This window comes from Anolis carolinensis, chromosome 4 (assembly GCF_035594765.1).
Source record: "Anolis carolinensis isolate JA03-04 chromosome 4, rAnoCar3.1.pri, whole genome shotgun sequence".
NCBI classification, from domain to species: Eukaryota; Metazoa; Chordata; class Lepidosauria; order Squamata; family Dactyloidae; genus Anolis; species Anolis carolinensis.
The window spans coordinates 240,189,180-240,212,303 of record NC_085844.1 but is presented as its reverse complement, the minus strand read 5'-3'; the positions used below and the strand labels follow the sequence as shown (position 1 = coordinate 240,212,303).

Below are 23,124 nucleotides of genomic sequence, written 5' to 3'. Positions count from 1 at the left end.
GCATGTTTGATGTTTCCCAGAAGCAAAATGAGTTTTAAAGAAATGTTTGTCCTATCCTAGTTTACCAACCTGAATGTTGTCTCTCTAAATATTCACAGGTTATCCAGCAGTCTCAAAAACCAGGCACATTGATTCGGCCTCCACAGGTGACGTTGACACAAACTCCCATGGTTGCCTTGAGGCCGCCACACAACCGTATTATGCTTACTGCTCCTCAACAAATTCAGCTGAACCCACTTCAGACAGGTAAGAGGAAAGCAGTCACGTTATGACCAGAGCTAATGCACTAAGTTGCTTTTCTTTAAAGCAGGCCTCTTCAACTGCAACCCTTCAGGTATTTGTGCCTCTTAACTCCCAGAAGCCCTAGCCAGCTTGTCTAATGGTCAGGAATTCTGGGAACTGAAGTCCAAAACACCTGGTGGGCTGCATGTTGAAGAGGTCTGCTTTAAAGGTAGTAATTTGCTTTTCTTATCCATTATTGTCTGGTGAGAAATAATGTAATGTGTCTCTAAGGCATTACTTTGAAATTTCAAATTATATTTTAAAATCCATTTTAGAAGTAAAAAAAAAATAGTTAAGTACATCTTCAGATAACAGCTTCAAATGATGATCAGCTTGTCAATTAAAAAATTACATTACGACATTGTTGGTTTTATAGTCTTTTAAACGTAACTGTGTAGACAGTTGTTGATGAAAACAAAGATAACCGGTACTGTTACTTTGATCACATTACATCCAAGCTATGGTTGGCATGATGGATTTTTTAGAAATACTAAAGCTCCATCTGTTGTCTTACTATAAAATTGCAGTTGGAAGATGTTTGAAAATGAAAAAAAAAAAAACATGTTGGTGTATTTCTGGGTTGTTGTTGTTGTTGTTGTTGTTATCTTTATATCCCGCCCTTCTTCCCTTGGGGACTCAAGGCGGCTAACACTCTAACTAACTGACTTAACTAACGGTTGGAAAAGCGATGTTTTCAGCTGGATTATTTATAGAAAATTATTAAAGATAATTCTCTACACTTGTGGTCATTTACCAGAAACTTTTGGAGTAAGCTTTTCAAGGGAGCAGATAACTAGTAATTGTTCCCTAAGCAGAACAGTGGGAACTCTATTCCCGTCCTTTAAAGTCTGTTCCAAGTTATGCTTCATATCAATTATGCCTAGGGAGAAGATTGATTTAACTGCCCTTGTTTTGCCTTGTTTATTCTATAGTTTGTGGTGGGCTAATGTTGTTTGTGGAGCATCCGTCTTGATTTCCTTTCTTTCTTTTTCTTCTTTCTTTCCTTCTTTCTTTCTTTCTTTCTTTCTTTCTTTCTTTCTTTCTTTCTTTCTTTCTTTCTTTCTTTCTTTTGTACAGTCCCTGTGGTGAAACAAACAGTATTACCTGGAACCAAAGCTCTTTCTACTCTTTCAAGTCAAGCAGCTGCTGCTCAAAAAAATAAACTCAAAGAACCTGGGGGAGGTTCTTTTAGGTAAGTAATCCTATGTGTATGTGTGTCTGTCTAATATTGGCAGGATATACTAGAGATGACACCTGTCACTGCAATATGATATAGTTGATCCCCCCCCCCCCCCGTTTTATCTTTCAACAACATGGGAATGCCAATTATTCACTTATTTATGGCCTTTTGTTACCACCACTTAGCCTGCTAAGGCTCCTGAAGTGGTGAGAATGAGTTTCAATTCCTGTCGCCCCCGTAGTCACGTTGAACCCCCCTCCCCATTAGTTCAGAACAGCAGAGCATTCCCCCAGCTCTCACATCAAAATAGATTTGCATAATTTACTCACAGGATTCATCCCAGGAACTAGCGAGTACACCATGCTCATTCTCCCTCTATGTGGTCTGGGAGGTGCAATGCCACTAGGTATATATTACAGGTGTCGGAGTAAGCCTGTTTGTCATTGTATTTTTGTTTTATTGGGTCAGAGCTCCCCCTACTGGTTCTCATCTTTTGAAAACCCTCAACTGAACCTGACTTTTCTCAAAAGTGACTGCTGAACTTAGTTGTGTATTGGTGGCATGGTCTCCATAGGGTTCTTTCCTGAACATTTCTGAATCATTTTCTGAATAGAGAAATAGTAGGAATTATGGACCAGGGCAGTAAGCCAGATAAACTTTTCATTCAATTATTTTTTTAATATTCTAAAAGTATGAATAATTAACAATATGATTTTTAAAATAAAAAACCTTAAATAATATACTCAGTTTACTTCAGTTGAAAATCACTAAACGTTTATTTTCTCATCCATTTACAGTCATATCTTAATCAGAAATGGAAATAGGTACTATTTTGGACTACATCTCCCAAAATCCTGCTGCTAGCCTAACCACAAGGAGTTGTAGTCTAAAATAGTAATTGTTCCAAGCTCTAGTCCACTTATCTAAGCTGGATAGAGGATCATACCCCTGCATACTCCAACATGATGGAGAGTATTTCTCTTCCTCATGTTTTCTTACTGAGATGCAATTCTTGGAATAGCTGACTGGAAGGATTGTTTACTGGACCAAACGCTGCTCTCCATATGCTCTTTTGGGTTGAACTTCTCATTAATTTGTCTCTAATTGTTCATTTCAAATCCAGTAAGTTTTCACTGAAAGATCTGCAGATCTCTTGATCCCTTATTTGTGTAGTTCCATATTTGGAAACAACAGCACTTGGTTACTTAGGTGGCTTGACTCTATCTTTCTGCTTGGCTTAATATTTTGCTATCAAGTTTAATTACCTTGAATTTGAACAGGTTTTCACTACAGTATTCTTTCTTTTACTGTTAACCTTTTTGCTTATCATCCTGCATTGAATGTGGTTTGAATAGAAAGAGGCAACTGTTTTAGTTTGGTTTTGTAAAATTGTTTTGTGAATTTTGGCCTCTCTTTAGCCCAAATGACAAAAAATTATTTAATTTGTTTTTCTTTTCTTTTCAAGGGATGACGATGATATTAATGACGTTGCATCGATGGCAGGAGTTAACCTATCAGAAGAGAGTGCACGTATATTGGCCACCAATTCTGAATTGGTTGGTACATTAACACGGTCGTGTAAAGACGAAACGTTCCTTCTCCCAGCACCTTTGCAAAGAAGGATATTAGAAATAGGTGAGTTATTGCTATAATCTTCCTTAGACATAAGTGCAGTCACTATACTTGCAGAAGGTTATTTAAGTTCAATATAAATTGTTTACTTTTGTGGGTCGTCTACACGTTATGTTCTAGCAAATCTAGGCTTGCCAACAAATCTCTGCCTTATGTGTAATTGCAGCCAGTCTTTGCTGTCTGTGATATATGTATTTGAACAACACAGTAGTATTTCCAGATGTGCTTTTATATCATTAACACAATTGACTTTTAAATATACAGCTGAAAAATTCTAGAACACCTAAAAATATAGTAGGTGAAACAGCTGTTAAACAGTTCAGTAGTAGCCCTGCTGAAACAACCTTGCACCCTTTGTGTGTTTTGTTCCTGTGTTAAAATCTATAGCGTTGAGTTGTCATGTCAGCATATAACCTGACAATTTTCACTAGAGGAATATCTCTGCTAATGCATTGGTCTGATTGGTGGTATAAGGTGATCCAGGGCTTTGTCTTGTTGTTGTTGTTGCACATGACAATACTCCTCCATCAGGTACTGTAACCATTATCAGATGCAGGTTAGAGGTGGCATGTGAAGCCATTATCTGAAGTAGAAATGGTCTGAGAATGAAACATGTTGTGAGAAGAAGCAAGATAAATCTACATGGCACCCTAAAAGCCATTTAGCCCCTGCGATAATCACCCATACTTTTTTATTGCAGTTACCCTTTTGATGTATTACATTTTTAGCATGCAGGCAGTCCCCAAGTTACAAACAAAATAGATTATTTAGGTTTGTTCTTAAGTTCAATTTGTATATAAAGTCGGAACAAGCACATTTTTAAAAATGTAACTCAAGAGATAGCTAGATACTGCAAGCTTTGGATAGCATTGGGAAGGATTAACACCCTTGTGGTGATTGTTTTGCTGTCTGTGCCCCTGTTCAGTAGATTTCACCTCACTTTCTGTCCCTGTAATTGGATTTTGAAAAAAATGGCTTGTTGTGGAAACAGGGATTAGTGTAAACTTCAGTGGAGACACCTTTTCCCGATGATAATTCTTTTGGAAGTGAATTTCCCTTTCGAGGGGTAGATTTCTCTAACTTCCTGTTGTCTCACCTCATTCTTAACTATGAGTTGTTTGCAAGTCGGATGTCTGCATATCAGTATTGTGCATGCCAAAACTGTAACTTTTTTAAAACACGTTTTACAAAGCTTGGGCAGCATTGATGCAAGCCTTCTGTACTTAACAGCTTTCTATGTGCAATATCTGCATAGGACTGTAATATTTGGATTCAGTCTTACCATACATATCTCACACAGAAAAATTATAATAATGTAAAATAATAATAATAATAATAATAATAATAATAATAATAATAAACTTTATTCATATCCTTCCCTATCTCCTCGAGGGGATTCACGGCAGTTAACAACAAATATCGGCAAACATTTAATGCCATAAAAACTAGACCAGGACAAAGTAACCCAAGCCACCCAGACCCAAAACGCAACCATATCTGCATCAGAAATAGTAACGCATTATCAAAAATTAAACAATAACATAACACATAAACGATTTCACAACTTACACAGTTACAACATAGATATTAGGCAGGGCAGTTAGAATACTGTACAGTACACATTGTAAAAAGGGATGGATTTATTTGTCAATACACAAACATATACCAGCCTCTACACTGTAGGCTACTTCAGTTATGCCAGTGCTGATCAGGCTACAGTGACAAATAACTATTTTGGTCTACTTTGGTGTCTGTCTCTGACAAAAGCAATTGATTTTAATAAGCAAATGGCAAATACTGCATCTTTCAAAACTTGGCCAAGTGGTCATGCAATGATTGGAATGGATTTTTACTTGTTGGCATAGCCCCTGATCCTCCAGTATAGCCAAATTTATGGGATTCCTGTGCCTGCGTCTGTCTCTGTCTCTGTCACTGTTCTATGTTATGGCATTGAACGTTTTCCTTATATGTGCAATGTGATCCACCCTGAGTCCCCTTCGGGGTGAGAAGGGTGGAATATAAATACTACAAATAAATAAATAAATAAATAACCTATTTGGTTATTTTGGGGTAGGGGAGAAGAATGCAATGGGGATCAAAAAGCATTTTTATCTTGCTACTATAGTGTTTTGTATGATTGACTGTTGAGGACAAATGATATCATGTGACAAGAGACTGTCAATTATAAATAAGATCCTATTTTAGTCATACCCTATAGGTTTTTTTATTGTAAACACTTGGATATAGCAATTGGTAAATTTATTAAGTTATATTCTTTTAAATTCTGAATGGTACATCATACCCTTTTATTGCTGTCTTGAATGACTGATTATTATCTTTGGCTAAGCTATAAAGATTAGACAATAAAACATTTCACACAGAAAAAGAGCAATATAAAAAATCTAAAATAACGTGACTGCCAAGTATCTCACATCCATCAGTATGTGTACAGGCCCTTGAATATCTGATGTGTTGGTATATGGAAACTGCTCATCTGTATCTAAGTAAAACATACATTACCTAAGCTGTGACCTCAAAATTGCAATGCTGTAATATATTTCTAGGGCCAGTTTCTGCAAGTGAGCTCATTGCTTCAATGACTGATCACCCTTTAGTAAAACAGATATAGCTTTTATTTGTAATTACATACATTGCCCCTGCGCTAAATTAGCAATGGTTACTTGTATTTGTTTTAAAAACCCCTTTGTTTTTCTTGGAATACATAGGTAAAAAACACGGAATAACGGAAATCCATCCTGATGTAGTTAGCTATGTATCGCATGCAACGCAGCAAAGGTTACAAACGCTAGTTGAGAAAGTATCAGAAACTGCTCAGCAAAAGAATCTTTCTTACAAGGTAACTGTCTTCTCTGTTGTGAGATTGTTCAGTAGTGTGTGTTCATTTGCTCTTCAGTCAAAGGTGTAATGCAGTCCCAGATATTTTTCTCTTGGGCAGTGGTTAACCATATTTGTAATCTTCCTAGTAAGGGAACCTTGTAGTGATGAACAAAGGCATCTTGGTCTAAAATAATTATATGTGCTTTGCAGGCACAATCCTTGCTATGAAGGTGGCAGCAGGATGACAAATAAATAATTCCCAATAGAAACCAAAAAAAAATTAAACAGTAATTATTTTTAAAAATAGCTTGAGGAACAAGAGCATTTTTATTTAGTAATTACACCAGAACTTCTTCTCAAATGTGAAATGTGCAGAGCAGTTCAGCAGGCAAAACCCAGGACTGCCTGTATTGGTTTTTGAAATCTACCAAATTAAATTCTCAGCATCTTTTGAAAGCTGTATGTCTTTATTACATCTAAAAAAATGTCATGCATTTGCAAATAATAAGAATAGATTTAAATAGATACTGACTAGGTTTAGTCTCCGTGGGGCCCATTTTTTGGCAGCTTCTTACATTTCAGAATAAAACCACCTGCAGGCAGGTATGCTAATAAGCCAGATATATTTATTCAGAACATCAAGAAAATGTGAATTGAAGAAAAAAAATGGGTAAGGTGATTACAGTGTGAATTTTCATCTACTACATATTTTAAGGGAGAATATAATTTCACACCATCGTATGAGAGCAAACTGTATTCTCATGCATCAGCCAAAACCGCTTGTTTCTGATATTCTCCCTTTGTATGTGAGAAAGGGAAGAAAAAGAGAGCGGAATAACACAGTGGAGATCCATAATGCTGAAACCATGGTTTGCTGTTATGTCTGGGTCAAACCAATGATCTGCTATGTAGATCCCTGCTTAACTGACCAACCAGAAGCCAAATATGATGGGTTCATGTTAAAATTTCCATTGATTGATGAATTTGACAGGTGAGTTCATTGAGCTAATTTTACATCCCCACAGAGTACTGTAGTTGCAGGGGATCATACGGCACTGTTTTTGAAATGTCATTACCTCATGAAATATGACTCATAGAGTCAGTACAATAGGTGCTTTGTAGTCATTACTGCAAACATAACATTATAGAGTCAACTCTTTATATCAATAGATTTCCCATCCATAGACTCAGCAATGCACGACTTGAATTAAAAAAAAAATCCAAAATGCAAACCTTGATTTTGCTGTTTTATATAAGGGACAGCATTTCACTACACCATTGTATATAATGGAACCTGAGCATTCACAGATTTGGGTTCCTGGAGCTTAACTCTAGTGGATATTAAAACCCACTACATTCATCCAAGCATGCAATCACTTTCAAACAGTTTTTCATCCATGGGTTATTTGATGTCTATGGAAGATTCCTACAGCTTCCCTTAATATCCCACCGTATAATATACTCATTTGCTCAGATATGAGATGATGTTTAGTGGACAAAAGTAATACTTATCAGAGTGAATGTATCTCAATAGGGTCCCTTCACATTTCAAGGAACATCTCAGACTACAGTAGAATAATCCCTCCCCAAATACATTCAGACTGGACTGCCGAACTCCCAAGAGTGCCTTAGCTGTGGACTCCTGCATGGCGGAGGGATTGCACTAGGATGCCTCTGTTGCCTGTTCAGCTCTATGATTCTAATTTATTCTCATTGGAGTTACTGTTGGCCAGCATCCTCCTCAGCAGAGTGTGTATGGGAAAGACTGTCTGAAATTAGATTGGAATATTAAACTGAAGTGATCTAGGCGGGATTAGAGAATCCCTAAACTTGAAACTGTTCCAGCCTGGAAGTCACAGGGAATTGAGAGACTGTTCTTTTAATATCTTCTGTCGTACACATTCTTAAGTACATATCTCTGGCCTTTGTCAGACACAAAAGAGAGGACTTGATGAACAAAGCCTAATCCAGAATGCCTGTCTATTTGTTTCCTAACACCAGGTTTGGATATATGATAAGGGGAAAAGATAAATGTTGGATAGACTTAAGATGACTTGCCAGAATCCTATGTGTGAAAGATCTGCGCTTCAAAAATGTTTTGGGGTAAAAAAAAAGGGGCTGGTAGAAAATATTTCTTAAATGTACTCTGATGGGATCATAGAAGAGGATGTGGGATATAGAAAAAAATATCTAGTTGGCTATGTGGGTTAAAAGATTAATTTGCTATTTGAAGATGGCTTAAGTGAGTGTATAGTTCTCCTTTTTGGACTGTATCGTACAAATTAGCAAGTTTTTCATTCCTCCCCTTTCTGATTTCTAATGAAAGTTATTTATTACATTTTTTAAGGATGATGAAAGATACGACCAAGCAAGTGATGTTCGAGCGCAGCTGAAGTTCTTTGAACAACTTGATCAAATAGAAAAACAGCGGAAAGATGAACAAGAAAGGGAAATTTTAATGCGTGCAGCAAAGGCAAGTGCTTTGGGGTTTTGGCCCTAATATATTAACAAAATGCCCTATTTGACGTTGAAAGAATAATGGTTCTTTTGTTCTGGAGGCCATGGAATGAGGCAGGAGGCTCTGTCCCTAACCTTAGACATGGACGCAGTGTGATCTTGCTTCTTTTTGATGCTAGCCACAATTCAACGCCATTAAATGGTTAGAGAAGGTGTTGCAAAAACACAGAGCTTCAGCATCCCCACTCCCAATTGTGAAACTTGTGAAAGTTCTTTGTAACTTGGCAGCCACTCCTAAAACCTTTGGGGATGCCTTTCAGCAGCGTGGGAAGTTGGGCTGGAAAACCCTGGCTTATATGGAAAGATTTTTCCATGTCTAAGGGAGGTCTTTGGAATGCTACTCCATAAATGTAACTTTGTATAATTACCTTCATGCTTCCTGAATCCTTTTGTTCTCAGGCAGAGTTAAGTTTAAGATGCTTTTTATTCTATTTTCATAGTTCAATCTCTCAATCTCTATTGAAAATTTTTTCCTACTTGGATTCTTTTACTAGTTTTTATTTAACATAATATCCAGATGAAAGTGGAGCCTGTTAAAACTGGATATCCAATTAGTCCTTTATCAATCTTTTAGTTTTCTTTGTTTAACCGCCTGTCCATCTAATGTCTGTTTATAGTCAGATTTGAGACCTTTAATCATACATTATGGAACTGTAAATGCTTCCAATAGCACTCTCTTTGGAATTGTCATGGTGTTCTCACTTTTCTGTGTGCAAGTAATTATGTAGCTAGTAGGTTTGGAGATAGTATGTGATATAGAATGAAGCACATATACAGTAGTTGAAGAAATAATAATAATAATAATAATAATAATAATAATAATAATAATAATAATAATGTATTTGTTACCCTCCTCTTCTCACGGCTTGAGGCAGGACACAACTTTGTTAAAACACATCACCCACAAAATACATAGACTCTAAAAGACCATGGTTGCTCAGCCCACAGCATGACCATGGGCAAGTCACACTCTTTCAGGTTAAGAGGAAAGTGATTGCCTCCAAATAAATTTTGCCAAGAAAATTCTGTGCTGGAATTGCCATAAGTGAGAACTGACTTGGGTAGAATCATGGAACCAGAGAGTTGGAAGAGACCTTAAGGGCTGCCATGGAGGAAAACCCAATCAGAGCACTCCCAACAAATGGCCATCCAACCTCTGTTTAAAAACCTCCAGAGAAGGAGACCTCACCAAGGCAGCATATTCCATTGTCAAAAAATTCTTACTGTCAGGAAGTTTATCCTCACGTTTATCTTCTCCACGTGGATTGTCCAAAAAGCTGCCCTTTCTCTTTCCTCTGATTTAGTAATCAGAGATACAAGGGTATTTCACCTTCAGATTGCCTTGCATACAGCTGATATAATTGCTCAGTCTGTTCTTGAAGCTCATGGTTGTTCATGGTATTTGGCAATAATACGAGAATGTATTGTTTTGAATACTATTAAAATATAAAATTACAAAACATTCTTAAAGAAGTTCTACTTTATTGTTCTCTCATATCTTCTTCATTCTCTCTCCCACTTTCCCATGTATTTTTTTTTACCAATACAGTCTCGATCTAGACAAGAAGATCCAGAGCAGCTAAGGTTGAAGCAGAAGGCCAAGGAGGTACTTTTTAAAATAAAAATACTTGTTTTCAACTTATATTTATCATTACAGAACAATGTTATAATTTGAACTGAATTCTGAAAATCGTAAAACTCAAAGGGTAACTGTCATTTTCTGTTTTTGCAAAACACAGATGCAGCAGCAAGAATTAGCACAAATGAGACAGAGGGATGCCAACTTAACTGCACTGGCTGCAATAGGGCCCAGAAAGAAGAGGAAAGTGGAATCCCCAGGTGCTGGATCAGGGACAGAGGTACATGTCTTTGTGTGTGTGTGAGAATATGCACCATTGTAATCCAGACTTCTCATTGCTCTGACTTACACTTCCCACCCTGAATTAAAATTGGAAGTACACTTCACATTTGCTCCAAATAGGTTTCATTTGTTAAGAACTTGAAAATTCATTGGAACCCGCTGCCATATTTGGTCCTCAGAGTTCATCTGCTTCTACATATTCAGATTCTGAAGAAATTGCTCTTTGTCTGTTTTTTCTCCACAAGAATAACATTTCAGCAGCACTTTAAAATGAAATTATGATTAGGTGGAGGTCTTAGTGAAAGATAGAAATTCAGCAAACAAATGTTTTTGTCTAGGAATCAGTGGTTATTAGTAAGATATGCTGAATGCTGCTTAGTTGTAGGTGTAAAACTTCTAAGGCGGCAGTCTTATATAAAAATGCCTCAGCAAATACTCTTCAGTAGCAGATGCAAATATGTATAACAGAATTATGAAAAAACTAGGTAAATGTATTGTTATTGGTAAATTCAATATAGATTGTTTGAATCTATGTAGTAGCAAGGGAGGTTTAATGCTATTCAAGGTAAAAAATAATTACTTGCACATTATTTGCTTCTCATCCTTTGGGCTAGGGTCAAATGTAGTTATAAAGATGGTCCATATGAAATCTGTGGCCATTGCTTTCATGAAGACAATGAAATTGGATTAAGATAGGGCTTCAGACTTTATTATTATTTACTTCTAAAAGGTAATGGTTGCATTCCTAGAAACGCTGGCACCCAATGTGTTTGTTTTAAAAGTAACAAATAGAGTCAAATCCAGTAACATAATTTTGACCATAAACTGGATCAGGGATTAAAAAAAAGAGTTCATGCTTATAACACTGTGATGTGTAAAGCATAGCTATTCAGGAATAAGTCTTATTGTTTTCACTGAGGCATCCTCCCTAAGTGTGTTTGAGATTGCTGCATGAAATAATGTGGTTTTGAACTTTTTGGCCTTTTCTCTAAGAAAGAGAAAAGCGGTGTAGAATATGTTTTTTCTTTTCTTTTTGGATTTTTAATGCAACACATACTTTTCCATGTTGGAGGGGAAATAGCAACTTTCTTTTCCAGGAAATCTGCAGTGATTCAATGTATGTGGCCTAAAAACAGGGACCTCTGGGTGATCTTGGAAATTTGTACTCCTCCATGTTGCCACTGAGTAGTGTCTGTGTTAGAAAAGCTTTCTTTCCTTAATAGTCATTTTCCCTCTTCTTACATCTTACAAGGCTACACCATCAGTATTATTTTCCAGCTGTGGTTCATGGACCATTAAGTGAGCCCACATAGCTCTTTTTCCTTGCACAATGACTGAAGGAGCTTTCATTTAAAATAAATGTTGCCACATATTTAATCAAGCCTGACTTAAAATACTTTGTGAACTCTTAGGATTGAAGCTCTGTGTATGTGTTGTGTGTTTCTATGATGCGTATGTACCTTTCTGTTTACATTTCAGCTTAAAATTACGTTTAATATATGGAATCTGTTTCATTTTCTTCAGAAAGTCTTGTTTGTACTCCAGCAAACTCTGATTAATTTAGTTACCTTAGATTAATCAGTTACTGGATAGCCAAATCAACTGCAGGCTTCCTGAATTGAAGCTTTTGTTTGCTTAATTAAGAGCCAGCTGCTTTGGATCTAATTGACTCGACAGCTGTGCGACTGCTGTTCCAGTTGACATTTCTAAACTGAGCTTTCCTTGTCTGTGTTTGTGTATGTGTGTACATGCCTATTTTATTTTTGCAGTTAAAGCCTATTACCAAAAAGATTTGTTTAAATTGGTGTGTTAATGTTTGAGGAATCTGAGGTCCTAAGAATATGTAAAAGTCACCTTTGAGTTAAACGGTTTAGTATGTGCTTAGCTACTAAGCGAATGTTGACAGTAAATGCAACAAGGGGGAAGAAAGCTAATGAACTTACTCTCTTTGTGCAACTTCATAATGTTATATATCAGAGGAAGCTGTAAACACCAGGCGTTTAATCTTGGAAAATAAATTTGTAGTTATTCTTGGGCAAATTTGATTGCTAAAACATTTCCAGGAAAGGTCTTCCTATATTATGAGAAGACTTCCTGACTAGACAGTGTGTGCATGCACTTTCAAGTCACCTGCTGATGTATGGCAACACCATGTACTTCGTAGCGTTTTCTTAGGAAATGATTGCATTCTAGGCTATGGTTGACCCCATGAATGATTAAGAAGTCTTCATACTACTGCAGTTTCTCTCTCAATATTCTTCCCACTTTGCACATTATAAATGGCAACAAAACAGAATGCTTTTCCTCGTTTTTCAGCTCACATGGAGTAGGTAGTTCTTAGAGAGGGATTAGGTTTATAATAAGAGTATGCTCTTTTTATCTAGTCTTCTATTTTCTTTGTGTATATTGCAGAGTTTTTCAAAATGCTTCGAATTCCTTAATATCTGAACAATCTATCAGCGTAGCACCACCCATTTGGCTCAACATGTGCCTTGCACACATCCTTGTATGCAGTTGCATATGTATATGTAGTAGACACAGTGTGGGTGAAGTATTGTCCTGATGTTGGGGGACAGAGCAGGACATCTGACTTTCTTCTTAAGGCATGCACAGATTCAAAGGAGACGACTTTCAGAAAATGCTGCATTCAACATTGTGTCCCTTTCTGAAGCTCCATTCTCATTTCTTGGCCTATTTCATAGTCTGAAAACTTTTGATGTAGAATCAAGAGGTATATGTAATGTTCTAGGTATACAGGAGGAACACATGTCAGTAGAACTATTTTGACTAGTTTACAGTGGCAGATACTTTGATGTCCAAGTTGGGTGGGGGTGGATGAGCAATAGATTTTAAACTAGATTCTCTGAGGTGGAAAATTCACAAAAAGAGCCAGAACCAAAGATGAAGACAATCCACTATATAGCTAATTATAAAAAAGGAAAAGGTATGGTTTGGGATGCTTTCATAGCTTTTCATACCTGACAGTCCTTCTGTAGCTTCTCAGGTTCTGCTTAATTCAACTTCCCAGGCAGTGGGGAAAACCGACACAAAGGTACTAATGAGATATTAAATTAAACTGCTCTATACAGGATCTCCAGTTAAAGCATCCCTAGCAGGTAGCTGTTCAGTCTCTTTGAAGATATCCAGATAAGGAGACCTCGCCATTTCTCTAGGCAGTTAGTTCCATTGCCGAAACGCTCTTACTGTCTAGGGTTTTTCAAAAGTTTAGTTGAAATCTACTTTCCTGTACTTTCAAATCATTAGACCTAGTTTAACCCTCTGTGGCAATAAAGAACAAGCATGTACCCTCCTCTCTGTGAGAGCTCTTGTGGCATGTAAAGGGGTGCATCATGTCACCCCTCAGTCTTCTCTTTTCCAAGCTGAATGTGCCTAGTTCCTTCAGTGTTTTTGAACCTGCTCCAACTTGTCCATATCCTTCTTAAAACAAGATGTCCAGAACAGAATGCAGTTTAGGCTTCACCTAAACTAGTATCCTAGGACTATTATTAGTATCCTAGGTAGTACCCTAAAGTAGTATCCTAGGACTATTATTTCCCTTGACTTGGAAACTATGGATCTATTAATGTAAGCTAAAGTAGAAGTTGCCGCCTTTTCTGCAGCATCACATTGCTGGGTTATGTCCAGCTTGGATCAACAATAATTGCAAGGTCTTTTTTCACATGTAGTACTAGTAGTACTACATGTAAAGACTAACATCCCTTGTTCTAGCCTTTGTGTCCTAAATGTCAAATTGTACATTTCTTTTTGTTAAATTTAATCTTAATAATTTCTGCACAATTTGAAGTAGTTTGAAGCATAGCCATTGAATATCACTTATAGTGTAGTTTTCCAATCAATTATGGATCAATGTGATGGTGTTTTCATCTAATTCAGGTCTGCACAATTTGTGGCCTTCCAGGTGTTTTGGGTGTCAGCTCCCAGGATTCCTGACCATTGCTCGGGCTTCTGGGAATTGGAGTCCCTAACACCTGGGGGGAGGGTCACAAGTTGTGCAGGCCTGAATCCATGTCTCATCAGTTTGCTAATAATATTATGGGGGACCTTATTACATGTTTTGCTGAAATTCAGATAAATGTCATTCACTGTATTCCTACCATCTACCAAACCAGTGACACCCCCACCTCAAAGCAAATAAACAAAAATATATAATATTAGTTCGATTGGATTTCCTCCCTGCTGGCTTTTACCAATCCATGCACTGTCTTCAAGATACTTGCAGAGAGGCTATTAAAAATTCTGTTCTAATATTTTGCTGGTGTTGAGGTCAGGTTGATTGCCCTGTAATTTCCTGAATCTTCTTTTTTGTCATTTTGAAGGGATGACCCTGCTAGAACAAATACTACCAAAGTAGTGATATTCACTTGTCTAAATAAGTAGCTTTAGTTTGCACACCAATTAATAATCTTTCAAGAGAAAGTGATTCGTCAAGAGCTTTCTCTTGGCTCTTTGAAATCAAAATGTATTATCCAGTCTGTTTGTGCCACCTGCTGGTTGCAATTTATTATTGCTTCTCCAGGAGAATAAAGGCCATTATCAGCATTGACACAATAATTTCCCTTTATTGTCATATTTTTGTTATTTCTTAACGTAAAAGTGATTTTAAGTTTACTCATCATTAATATAGCAAAGTTCTTTTGTTACTTCAGTTGTGTAATACAATTTTTAAAAGCCCTTTGCCTCGGCTTTACCTGAATGTAGGATCTGTTTCCAGTGGCGGTGCCATTGTGGTATTCATCTCTTAAAGGTTGACATTGGCCAGATATACCGTAATCCCACTAGACATTCTCTATTTTTACTTGGACAGCCCATGTGGCAGTATCTCTCGCCCATAGAGCATTTAATTTTCCAAAAATGCTGAATTCTCAAACTAGGAAAGTTTGTATTATATATTCCTTCAAAGGGTGCATGCTTTGCACATGTTTGAGTAGTTGTCTTGATTCAAACCTAGCTTGAACAAGCATTCCAATTTAGGGGTTTTGAGATAGCGTGGAACCTGCTCTTGCAGTTTTAGGCCTCTCTCTGTTCTTTTTTCTGACAGAAGTTGAAGACCTTTTTATTTGAATGAGCATTTGGCAACTATGCAGTTGTCTATAATGGTCTTTGATGGTGTATGTATGTATGTATGCACTTACATTTTTGTAATTTAATATGGTAAATTTAATATGGTAGTTCATTAATTTTTAAACATGATGGGGGATAGTGACATTTTTGCTCACATACCATTTTTATATTGTGAGCCACCTTGACTCCATTTGAGGAAAAGGTAAGGATACACATTTAAATAAATAAGGAGCCCTATACCATATAATACTTCTGAATCCTTTTTGTCAGGGTCTTTTCATAGGACACAACTATAGTGTTATATTCTGCTTTAACTGTCATGGCAACATCTTGAGGAATTCTGGGAGTTGCGGTTTTAAGAAGAGTATTTAGAATTTTTCAACCAAGGAAACTAGTGCTTCACCCAACTACTGCACAAATCCCAGAATTTCTCTTTGATATACCTGTAGCAGTTAAAGTGGAATCATCACACTATAATAGTATAACATGAAACAGTCCCAGTTCACTGAATGCACACAATGGAGTAGATTGAATCTGAAGTCTCACAGAGTAAAAAGGCTATTCTTCAGACCCTGCTGCATCTCAAAGAGAAATGAAGATTAAATTCGCTCACTGTATACTTAAAAGCAATAGGGGGTAGAGACAAAATGACAGTTGTGAGCCAACAGAGTATCACTTAACACTCGACTGTCAGTACAAGAGACTGAAAGAGGGGAGACCTATCTAGATGAAGCAAAAGTGGCAGAGTTCACTCTTTTGGAAAGAAAGTTTGTGATTTAAAGGCAACCTTAAACTGATACCAGCCGCAGACGAGCTGGAATCTTATAGAGCAAATTTAATGTGGTTGTTACTTTAATATACACTGGACTCTTGGTATCTCCTGGGATTGGTTTCAGGAGCCCCTGTATATACTATATGTAATGCTCCAGTCACATTATATATAGCGGTTTAGTAAAATTGTGACACTTACATAAAATGGCAAAATCAAGGTTTGCTTTTTGGAATTGGTTTTTTGGAATATTTTCAAGTCTGTGAATGTTGACTCGGTGGGAATGGAGGACTGGGTGCATTCAGTTTAGCAATACCCAGTGATAATCGAATGTTGTCTCTTAATTTTTGTTTCTTAGTTCCCCAGACTTACCTCATTAAGACACTTATTTTTATTTTAATCTTGCTGCTGTTCCATTATTGGAATGCAAAGGGACCTGATAGAGGGATTAAAAACAAATTAAGTTGTAATATTTAGGGGAAAAAAACAATTAAATGGATTATTGTATTAAAACAACTAAATTGAAAACAATCTAAAACATCGGGAGGAATAAAAAAGTGTAGTAACCAACCGCACCGCCCTTAAAATCCATGTCCTCAGCAGCCAGTTAGCTCTCTCCTACTATTTTTAGATTTTCCAGTCTTAGGTTTATATTGTTACTACATTTTCTTAGCCTAGTGGTTCCCAAATAAGGGTCACCGAGTTGGGTTTTCAGATGTTAATGGATTAGAATACCCAGAATCCCTGTCTACTGGCCATTCTAGGTGGGGCTTCTGGGAATTCAAGTTCAACAACATCTCGGGATCCATGTGAGGTAATTATTGTGATATTCCATTGTTAAATCTTAAATTAAAAATCATTTTTGGTAAAAGCTAAGAGTTTTGCAATGGGTTAAAATAGGTTCGATCTTTTTAGAAACCCTTTGGTTGCACTCATAGGCAAACTACTGTTGTGAGAACATTATAAATCATTCTCACTACCAAGGATAACAAAATTATTCAGTAGTTGCAGAAACCATACAAAAATGCCACATTCTCCTATAGACATGGGGTTTGCTATGTATTACCATTTATCTTGAAGTGCTGCAAACCTAAATCCTCCATGCATGTTAAATACACACTCCAGATTAAATAAGTGCCAAATTCTCCAAACTGGGCATCATGTGAAGGGCAACAAGATGGGTCAGTCCACCATGGAAGATCTGATATCCCAGAATGTATCCCAGACACTGAAATTTAAAACCTCTTTCAGCACCTGTGTGAATACTGTTCCACTGATGATTTTTTGTACCTGGGATGAAAGGAGCTTGTTGAAATAGTACTGATCCCAAAGGTGTACCATTATAACTTCTTCTGAACCAGAATTCAAAGACATGTCCATCTTAGTCTGGAACAATATGCAAAGGGATCTCGTAATACCTTTCAGACCAACTGAGAGAAAGAAGTTGTGTAGGATTAGTTTGTATAGACTCAAGCTTGCTTCATCAGGTGCATCTGACTTAAATCTATGAAAGCTTATGTTAAGAACTTCTTTCATTCCGTTAGTCTCAAAGGTGCTATGAGATCTCTTTACACCTTTATGAAGCAGTCAGCATCAATCAGCACCCCATGGAGTCCTTCAGTAGGCTTTTTCTTCTTCTAAGTTTTAAAATACCTTCTCAGCGTTTTGTAAAATTGTATTACTTGCAGTCTTCATTTAAATATGTTTTATTGAATCTGGGTTGCAGTTCTGTACACTCTCCCCTGGGAGTAAGTCCCTTTGAACTCAGTGAAGTTTAATGTTGAGGAGATAAACATATGGTTGTACTATATGTTTTCTTACTTTAAGTTACTCATTATTTTTAAGCTGCTTTCAATGTTCCCTTTGAAATGGAAGGTGCAGGATTGCAAATTTATATTAATAAATAATCAAGCCAGCCTAGGGTGCGTCTGGTTCCATTTTTGTCTCTGGAAGTCCCACAATCTTCATTTATCAAGTTACATCCCTTTTTGGGCTGGTTCACTGTGGTGGTTCAGATACTGGCAACTTCAAGGCTTCCAAAGTGCTCAATGTAGGACTATCTCTAATGGCAGCTCCAGAAACAGCAGCTTATGAAGAACACCCTCAAATAAGCAGTTGGGTGAGGTAGACTCCTGGCAGCACAAAAAATCTCAAATAAAAAGACTGCATTGGTTTCCTACTTGACAGGAGACCATGTTTATGAAGCCCTAAACATCTTGAGACTTGGTTACATGGGGGTCCACTTTGGGCCTTATAAATCCATTGTTCTATAAGCACTCTCTTGTTAATGGTGTGCTGAGGTCTATTCTGCAGTCATTCAGAACAATAGAATGCCATTCTCTTTGAAATTCAGCATGCTACAACATTTAAAATTAAATATATACCTATTATATCCAATCTCCCCTATATAGTTTAACCAAATATCTAATGCATGGATCACATAAACATGTCTTAATTGGTATAGCACACACACACACACACACACACACACACACACACACACACATATATATATATAGATTTGTTGTGCATTCCTTTGATGTTTTTGAATCTAAGCAGTTTATAAGTACAGTAGAGTCTCACTTATCCGGGCCGGCAGAACGTTGGATAAGTGAATATGTTGGATAATAAGGAGGTATTAAGGAAAAGCCTATTAAACATCAAATTAGGTTATGATTTTACAAATTAAGCACCAAAACATCATGTTATACAACAAATTTGACAGAAAAAGTAGTTCAATACGCAGTAATGCTATGTAGTAATTACTGTATTTATGAATTTAGCACCAAAATATCAAGATGTTTGGAAAACATTGACTGCAAAAATGCGTTGGATAATCCAGAACGTTGGATAAGTGAGACTCTACTGTACTTGTAAATGAATAAAATGACCTGGAATAAGACAAAGGTCTTGATAAGATTTTCATTTTAAGCTGCCGTGGGCCAAGAGCTAATACAGTAAACACCCTGTTACTCTATTTGTAAGATAGTTAAGAATGTTTGTGAAGCCTAGGAGTAGGGTATGTAATAGTAAAATCTTGGGATTTGGGTTAGAATGTCTAACAACAGATACTTAGTTGGTATATTAGGAATATTCCTGAGGTGTGATATTACTGTCTTCTCAATTATTTTAAGTGGGAGAAGCTGAAGCTTTTCCAGGACTATGCTTTTAGGGCCCATAAACATTGGAGCTATATCTTCTATGCCATGGTAGAGGGTGTTTTTTGAACCAGGTCCAGGAAGCAGCTGATCATTGAATGGCAAAGAGAGGAGTAGCAATGGAAACATGATACTCATTTATATTTTATATTTGGGCTCACCACAGATGCATGTGACATTTTGGTGTAAGCATCTTCTAAAATAAGGATCAATGCATTTGTTAAACTGAAAGTCCCAAAAATCTCTTAAATTTTGGAATAATTTCTTAATGAAAGCATTTTTTTTAAAGAAGAAGCTGAAAGGAAGGTCATATATGTCATCAGTAAAAAAAAAACTACTTTAAAAAGAGCTCAGTTAGCAGAGCTTAGAAAAATGTTCACTGGAGATCCTGGAAAGCTAGTTCGTGTATATCATATTTTCCCAATCTGGCATCCTCCAAGGCGTTTTGGACTCCAGTTCCCACCAACCTTGAGTACTGGAAAAATTGACTTGGGGGATACCAGGTTAAATATCGTTAGAGCACATAAAATAGTCTTGTTGTTGTGTTCCTTCAAGTCATTTCAGATTTATGGTGTCTCTAATGTCAAGATATCATAGGGATTTCTTGGCCAATATTTGTTCAGAGAATGGTTGCCTGTCATCTTCTGAGGCTGTAACTTCCCCGAAGTCATCAAGTGGATTTCCATGGCCGAGCAGGGATTTGAACCCTAGTTTCTCAGTGTCCTAGTCTAGTTCTTAAGCCAAGGGTCTCCAAACTATGGCCCGTGGCTCAGATGTGGCCCGCCAAGGTCATTTACCCAGCTCTTGCCCTAAACTTAAACTTAGGGTTGCCCTATATGTGAAACAACTTGAAGGCACACAACAGCAACAACAATCTTAATTAATCTGACTGTCTCATTAACCAAAACCAGGCCACACTTCCCATTGAAATACTGGTAAGTCTATGTTGGTTAAAATTGTTCTCCATTTTAAATATTGTATTGTTCTTTTATTGTTTTGCACTACAAATACGATATGTGCAGTGTGCATAGAAATTTGTTCATTTTTTCCAGTTATAGCTCCCCCCCCCCAAAAAAAACAAAAAAAAAACAGTCTGGAGGACCATGAACCGACCCTCTGCTAAAAAAGTTTGAGGACCCCTGTGTTAAGACATTCTATTGTTCTAGAAACTAGTCTTAGATGAATTTATTCAGGATAAGGCAACTTCATATATTCACAGAGAGACATTTAAGAAGTACTGTGTTCCTTATTCAACCAGCAGGAAGACACTGTATTCCCAGTTATCTGATTCCATATTACACAGAGCTTATGTTATCATTGTAATGGAGACTCTCTGGAGGTCTGAAGCCGTAACTTCTTCTGTTTCTGTCCGCAGGGGTCCAGTACAAGCATAGCAGTCCCAGGCAGCTCTGGAGTCGGAACAACGAGGCAGTTTACACGGCAAAGGATAACGCGGGTGAACCTCAGGGACCTCATATTTTGTTTAGAAAATGAGCGAGAGACAAGCCATTCATTATTGCTATACAAAGCATTCCTTAAATAAAAGCGGAGAAGATCAAGGTATTTTTGGCAAAAGAAGACACCCGGGACACTTTTTTTTAATATATATTTGCAGATTGCGCCTTTTTGTAACGAGCATATGGGAATATTGTTTTCAGAAACACGCACCCCATCAAGAGCAACCACCACCACCACACCACTCTGAGACGACCACCTCTTGAAATGGAAATGTTTTCTATTCCCATTTGTTATAAACTCTTTGGTGTAAGAGCGATCCCTTTCTTTGACAGTAAGGAGACTTGCAAAGGCCAGAGAAGACAATAAGAGGACAATTTAAAGTTTAACTCATCTCTTTGATTGAGTGGCCTTCTTGCCAAACAAGCCATATTATAGAGACTGGATGGAACCGTTTAGCAAATAACCAGCTACTCTGTGTCAGATCCTGTAGCAATTTCAATTGTGCATTTTAGTTCAGTTTCACTTAACGAAATCAATATTAAGTATATGTCTACAGCAGATGACCTCATTTTATTTTAGCTTTTAAAAGGAGTCGGTTAGCAAAGCAAACTGATTTTTTAAAGAAATATTTATCTTTTCCTGCCCAAAATTGTTCAAATTCTAGATTACACTTAATTTTAAGCGTAACCTCAATTCTTTTAATCTTGTTATTATCGCTTATTAGAGGCACCCCGCCCAACTCTGAAGGGCCCCACAAAGGAGGGTTACTTCTGAATGTTTTATCAGCATCTGTAAAAAAATATGAAAAAGAAAAAAAAGAAATACATTTTATTTGCTATAGTTTGTAAAGCTGTAAAGTTTAAAACAGAAAAAATGAAAAAAGAAAAAAAGAAATCTTTTCAGCATAATTATATTTTACTTGCACTGTGTTTTTAGCGAAAGTGAAAGCTTAGATTAATTAAAAATCAAAGTTAAGAGGAATCATCAAAAAGACAGTTTCTCAGTGTGAAATCAAGTGTTGAAAAAAATGGTTGGTGTATTTTGTCAGTAATTGTACATAATCTTTTGGCACATAACATTAAAAAATGGCTATGTAAACTATAATTATTTTGCTAAAAGACTGTATGCAAGCTATGGGCTTTACTTTAAAGACGTCCAGAGCAAAATTCCCCTCTTTGTACCTATTTTTTTATTACAAATATACTAATTGGTTCTTTATATTTTCAGAGGTTATTGTATTAAATTGTCTATTGATAGTACTTTTATGACTGTAAATATGTCGGCTTTCTTTGTGTGAACTCTCTCATGTTAGACTTTAAGGGCATGAACCACCCTGAACGTTTCCTGTGCAAATCCTATTGCGATGAAGGGAGCTGTACTTGGACTTGGCATTGATTTCAAGGGAGCCTTGGGCAAGAAGCGTTTCTGGTGGATTGCACCTTAACTCTTTTTGTGTGTAAACTGAATGCTGATCAGTATTTTTATCAACACCCAACAAACTGTTACACCTTTTTATTTTGTCTTTTAGGGAAGAAAAAAAGAAATCCTGTCTTTCCATTTTTTTTCATGTAAATTTTGCACAGTTCCTTGTTCATATGTAAATATTTTACTTTCAAAAATGAAGTTTTTAATTGCTATTGTTTTATATAGGATTGAAAGAAAATTAACTCCTTTATTAAAAACAAATTTATCTGTACCTGCGTATGTATTTTTGGTCTATAAAAATAATCTATCCACCTCTAGATTGATTTAATCCTCCTAATTCCTCTTGCACTGCAACCAAAACAAACATCTATGGAAGGCTCTCTTCATTTTGTAGACACTACATGAGGAGGTTAAATTGTCAGGATATGTCACTTCTATCTTTTGCAAGCGGGAAGAGAGGTAGATGTGATCCTAAGGGGCAACTTTTTTTTTACTTAATTTCAGAAATATTGTTTAAAAGGGTAAGGAAATGTGAGGAAGGGGAAAATGGTTGGAAAACAGCCATCTGTATTGCACAAAAGTGTGTGTGTGGAGGGACTGGTGATGAGAATTTGGCAATTACAATTTTGAGACATCGATACAATCCAGTTTTCAATAATTTTCTGATTAGCTGTATATCTCAGGCTTCCACCCACTTCTTGACAAGAAGAGGGCTGAGAATATTTACCATGTTACCCTCCCCATGACAATATTAGTGGATGCCCAACTTTTGATAGTCCTCCCTCCAAGCTAATCTCAAACATGTTTAACAGCAATTGTCAATAATGCCTTTAGGCTAAAATGTGAGCCAAGATCCTGTAATGCATACAGCTCCCTTGTTGCAACAATTCAACTGGCTCCCAGTCTGTTCCCAGGCACAGTT

The 23,124-nt window shown here is 36.8% G+C and overlaps 1 protein-coding gene across 4 annotated transcripts in view; it reads left to right on the top strand.

The window, feature by feature from the left end:
- Window positions 1–22,473, top strand: part of taf4 (TATA-box binding protein associated factor 4) — an 87,415-nt gene extending 64,942 nt beyond the window's left edge. For all 4 annotated transcript variants that reach the window (XM_008110153.3, XM_062979014.1, XM_008110152.3 and 1 more), the window contains exons 9-16: window positions 99–246; window positions 1,360–1,474; window positions 2,928–3,097; window positions 5,821–5,951; window positions 8,280–8,405; window positions 9,999–10,055; window positions 10,189–10,308; window positions 20,695–22,473. In XM_008110153.3, the coding sequence (XP_008108360.2) occupies window positions 99–246; window positions 1,360–1,474; window positions 2,928–3,097; window positions 5,821–5,951; window positions 8,280–8,405; window positions 9,999–10,055; window positions 10,189–10,308; window positions 20,695–20,862 (1,035 nt within the window). In that variant the 3' untranslated portion in view covers window positions 20,863–22,473. The remainder of the gene's footprint in view (window positions 1–98; window positions 247–1,359; window positions 1,475–2,927; window positions 3,098–5,820; window positions 5,952–8,279; window positions 8,406–9,998; window positions 10,056–10,188; window positions 10,309–20,694) is intronic.
- The last annotated feature ends 651 nt before the right edge of the window (window positions 22,474–23,124 follow it).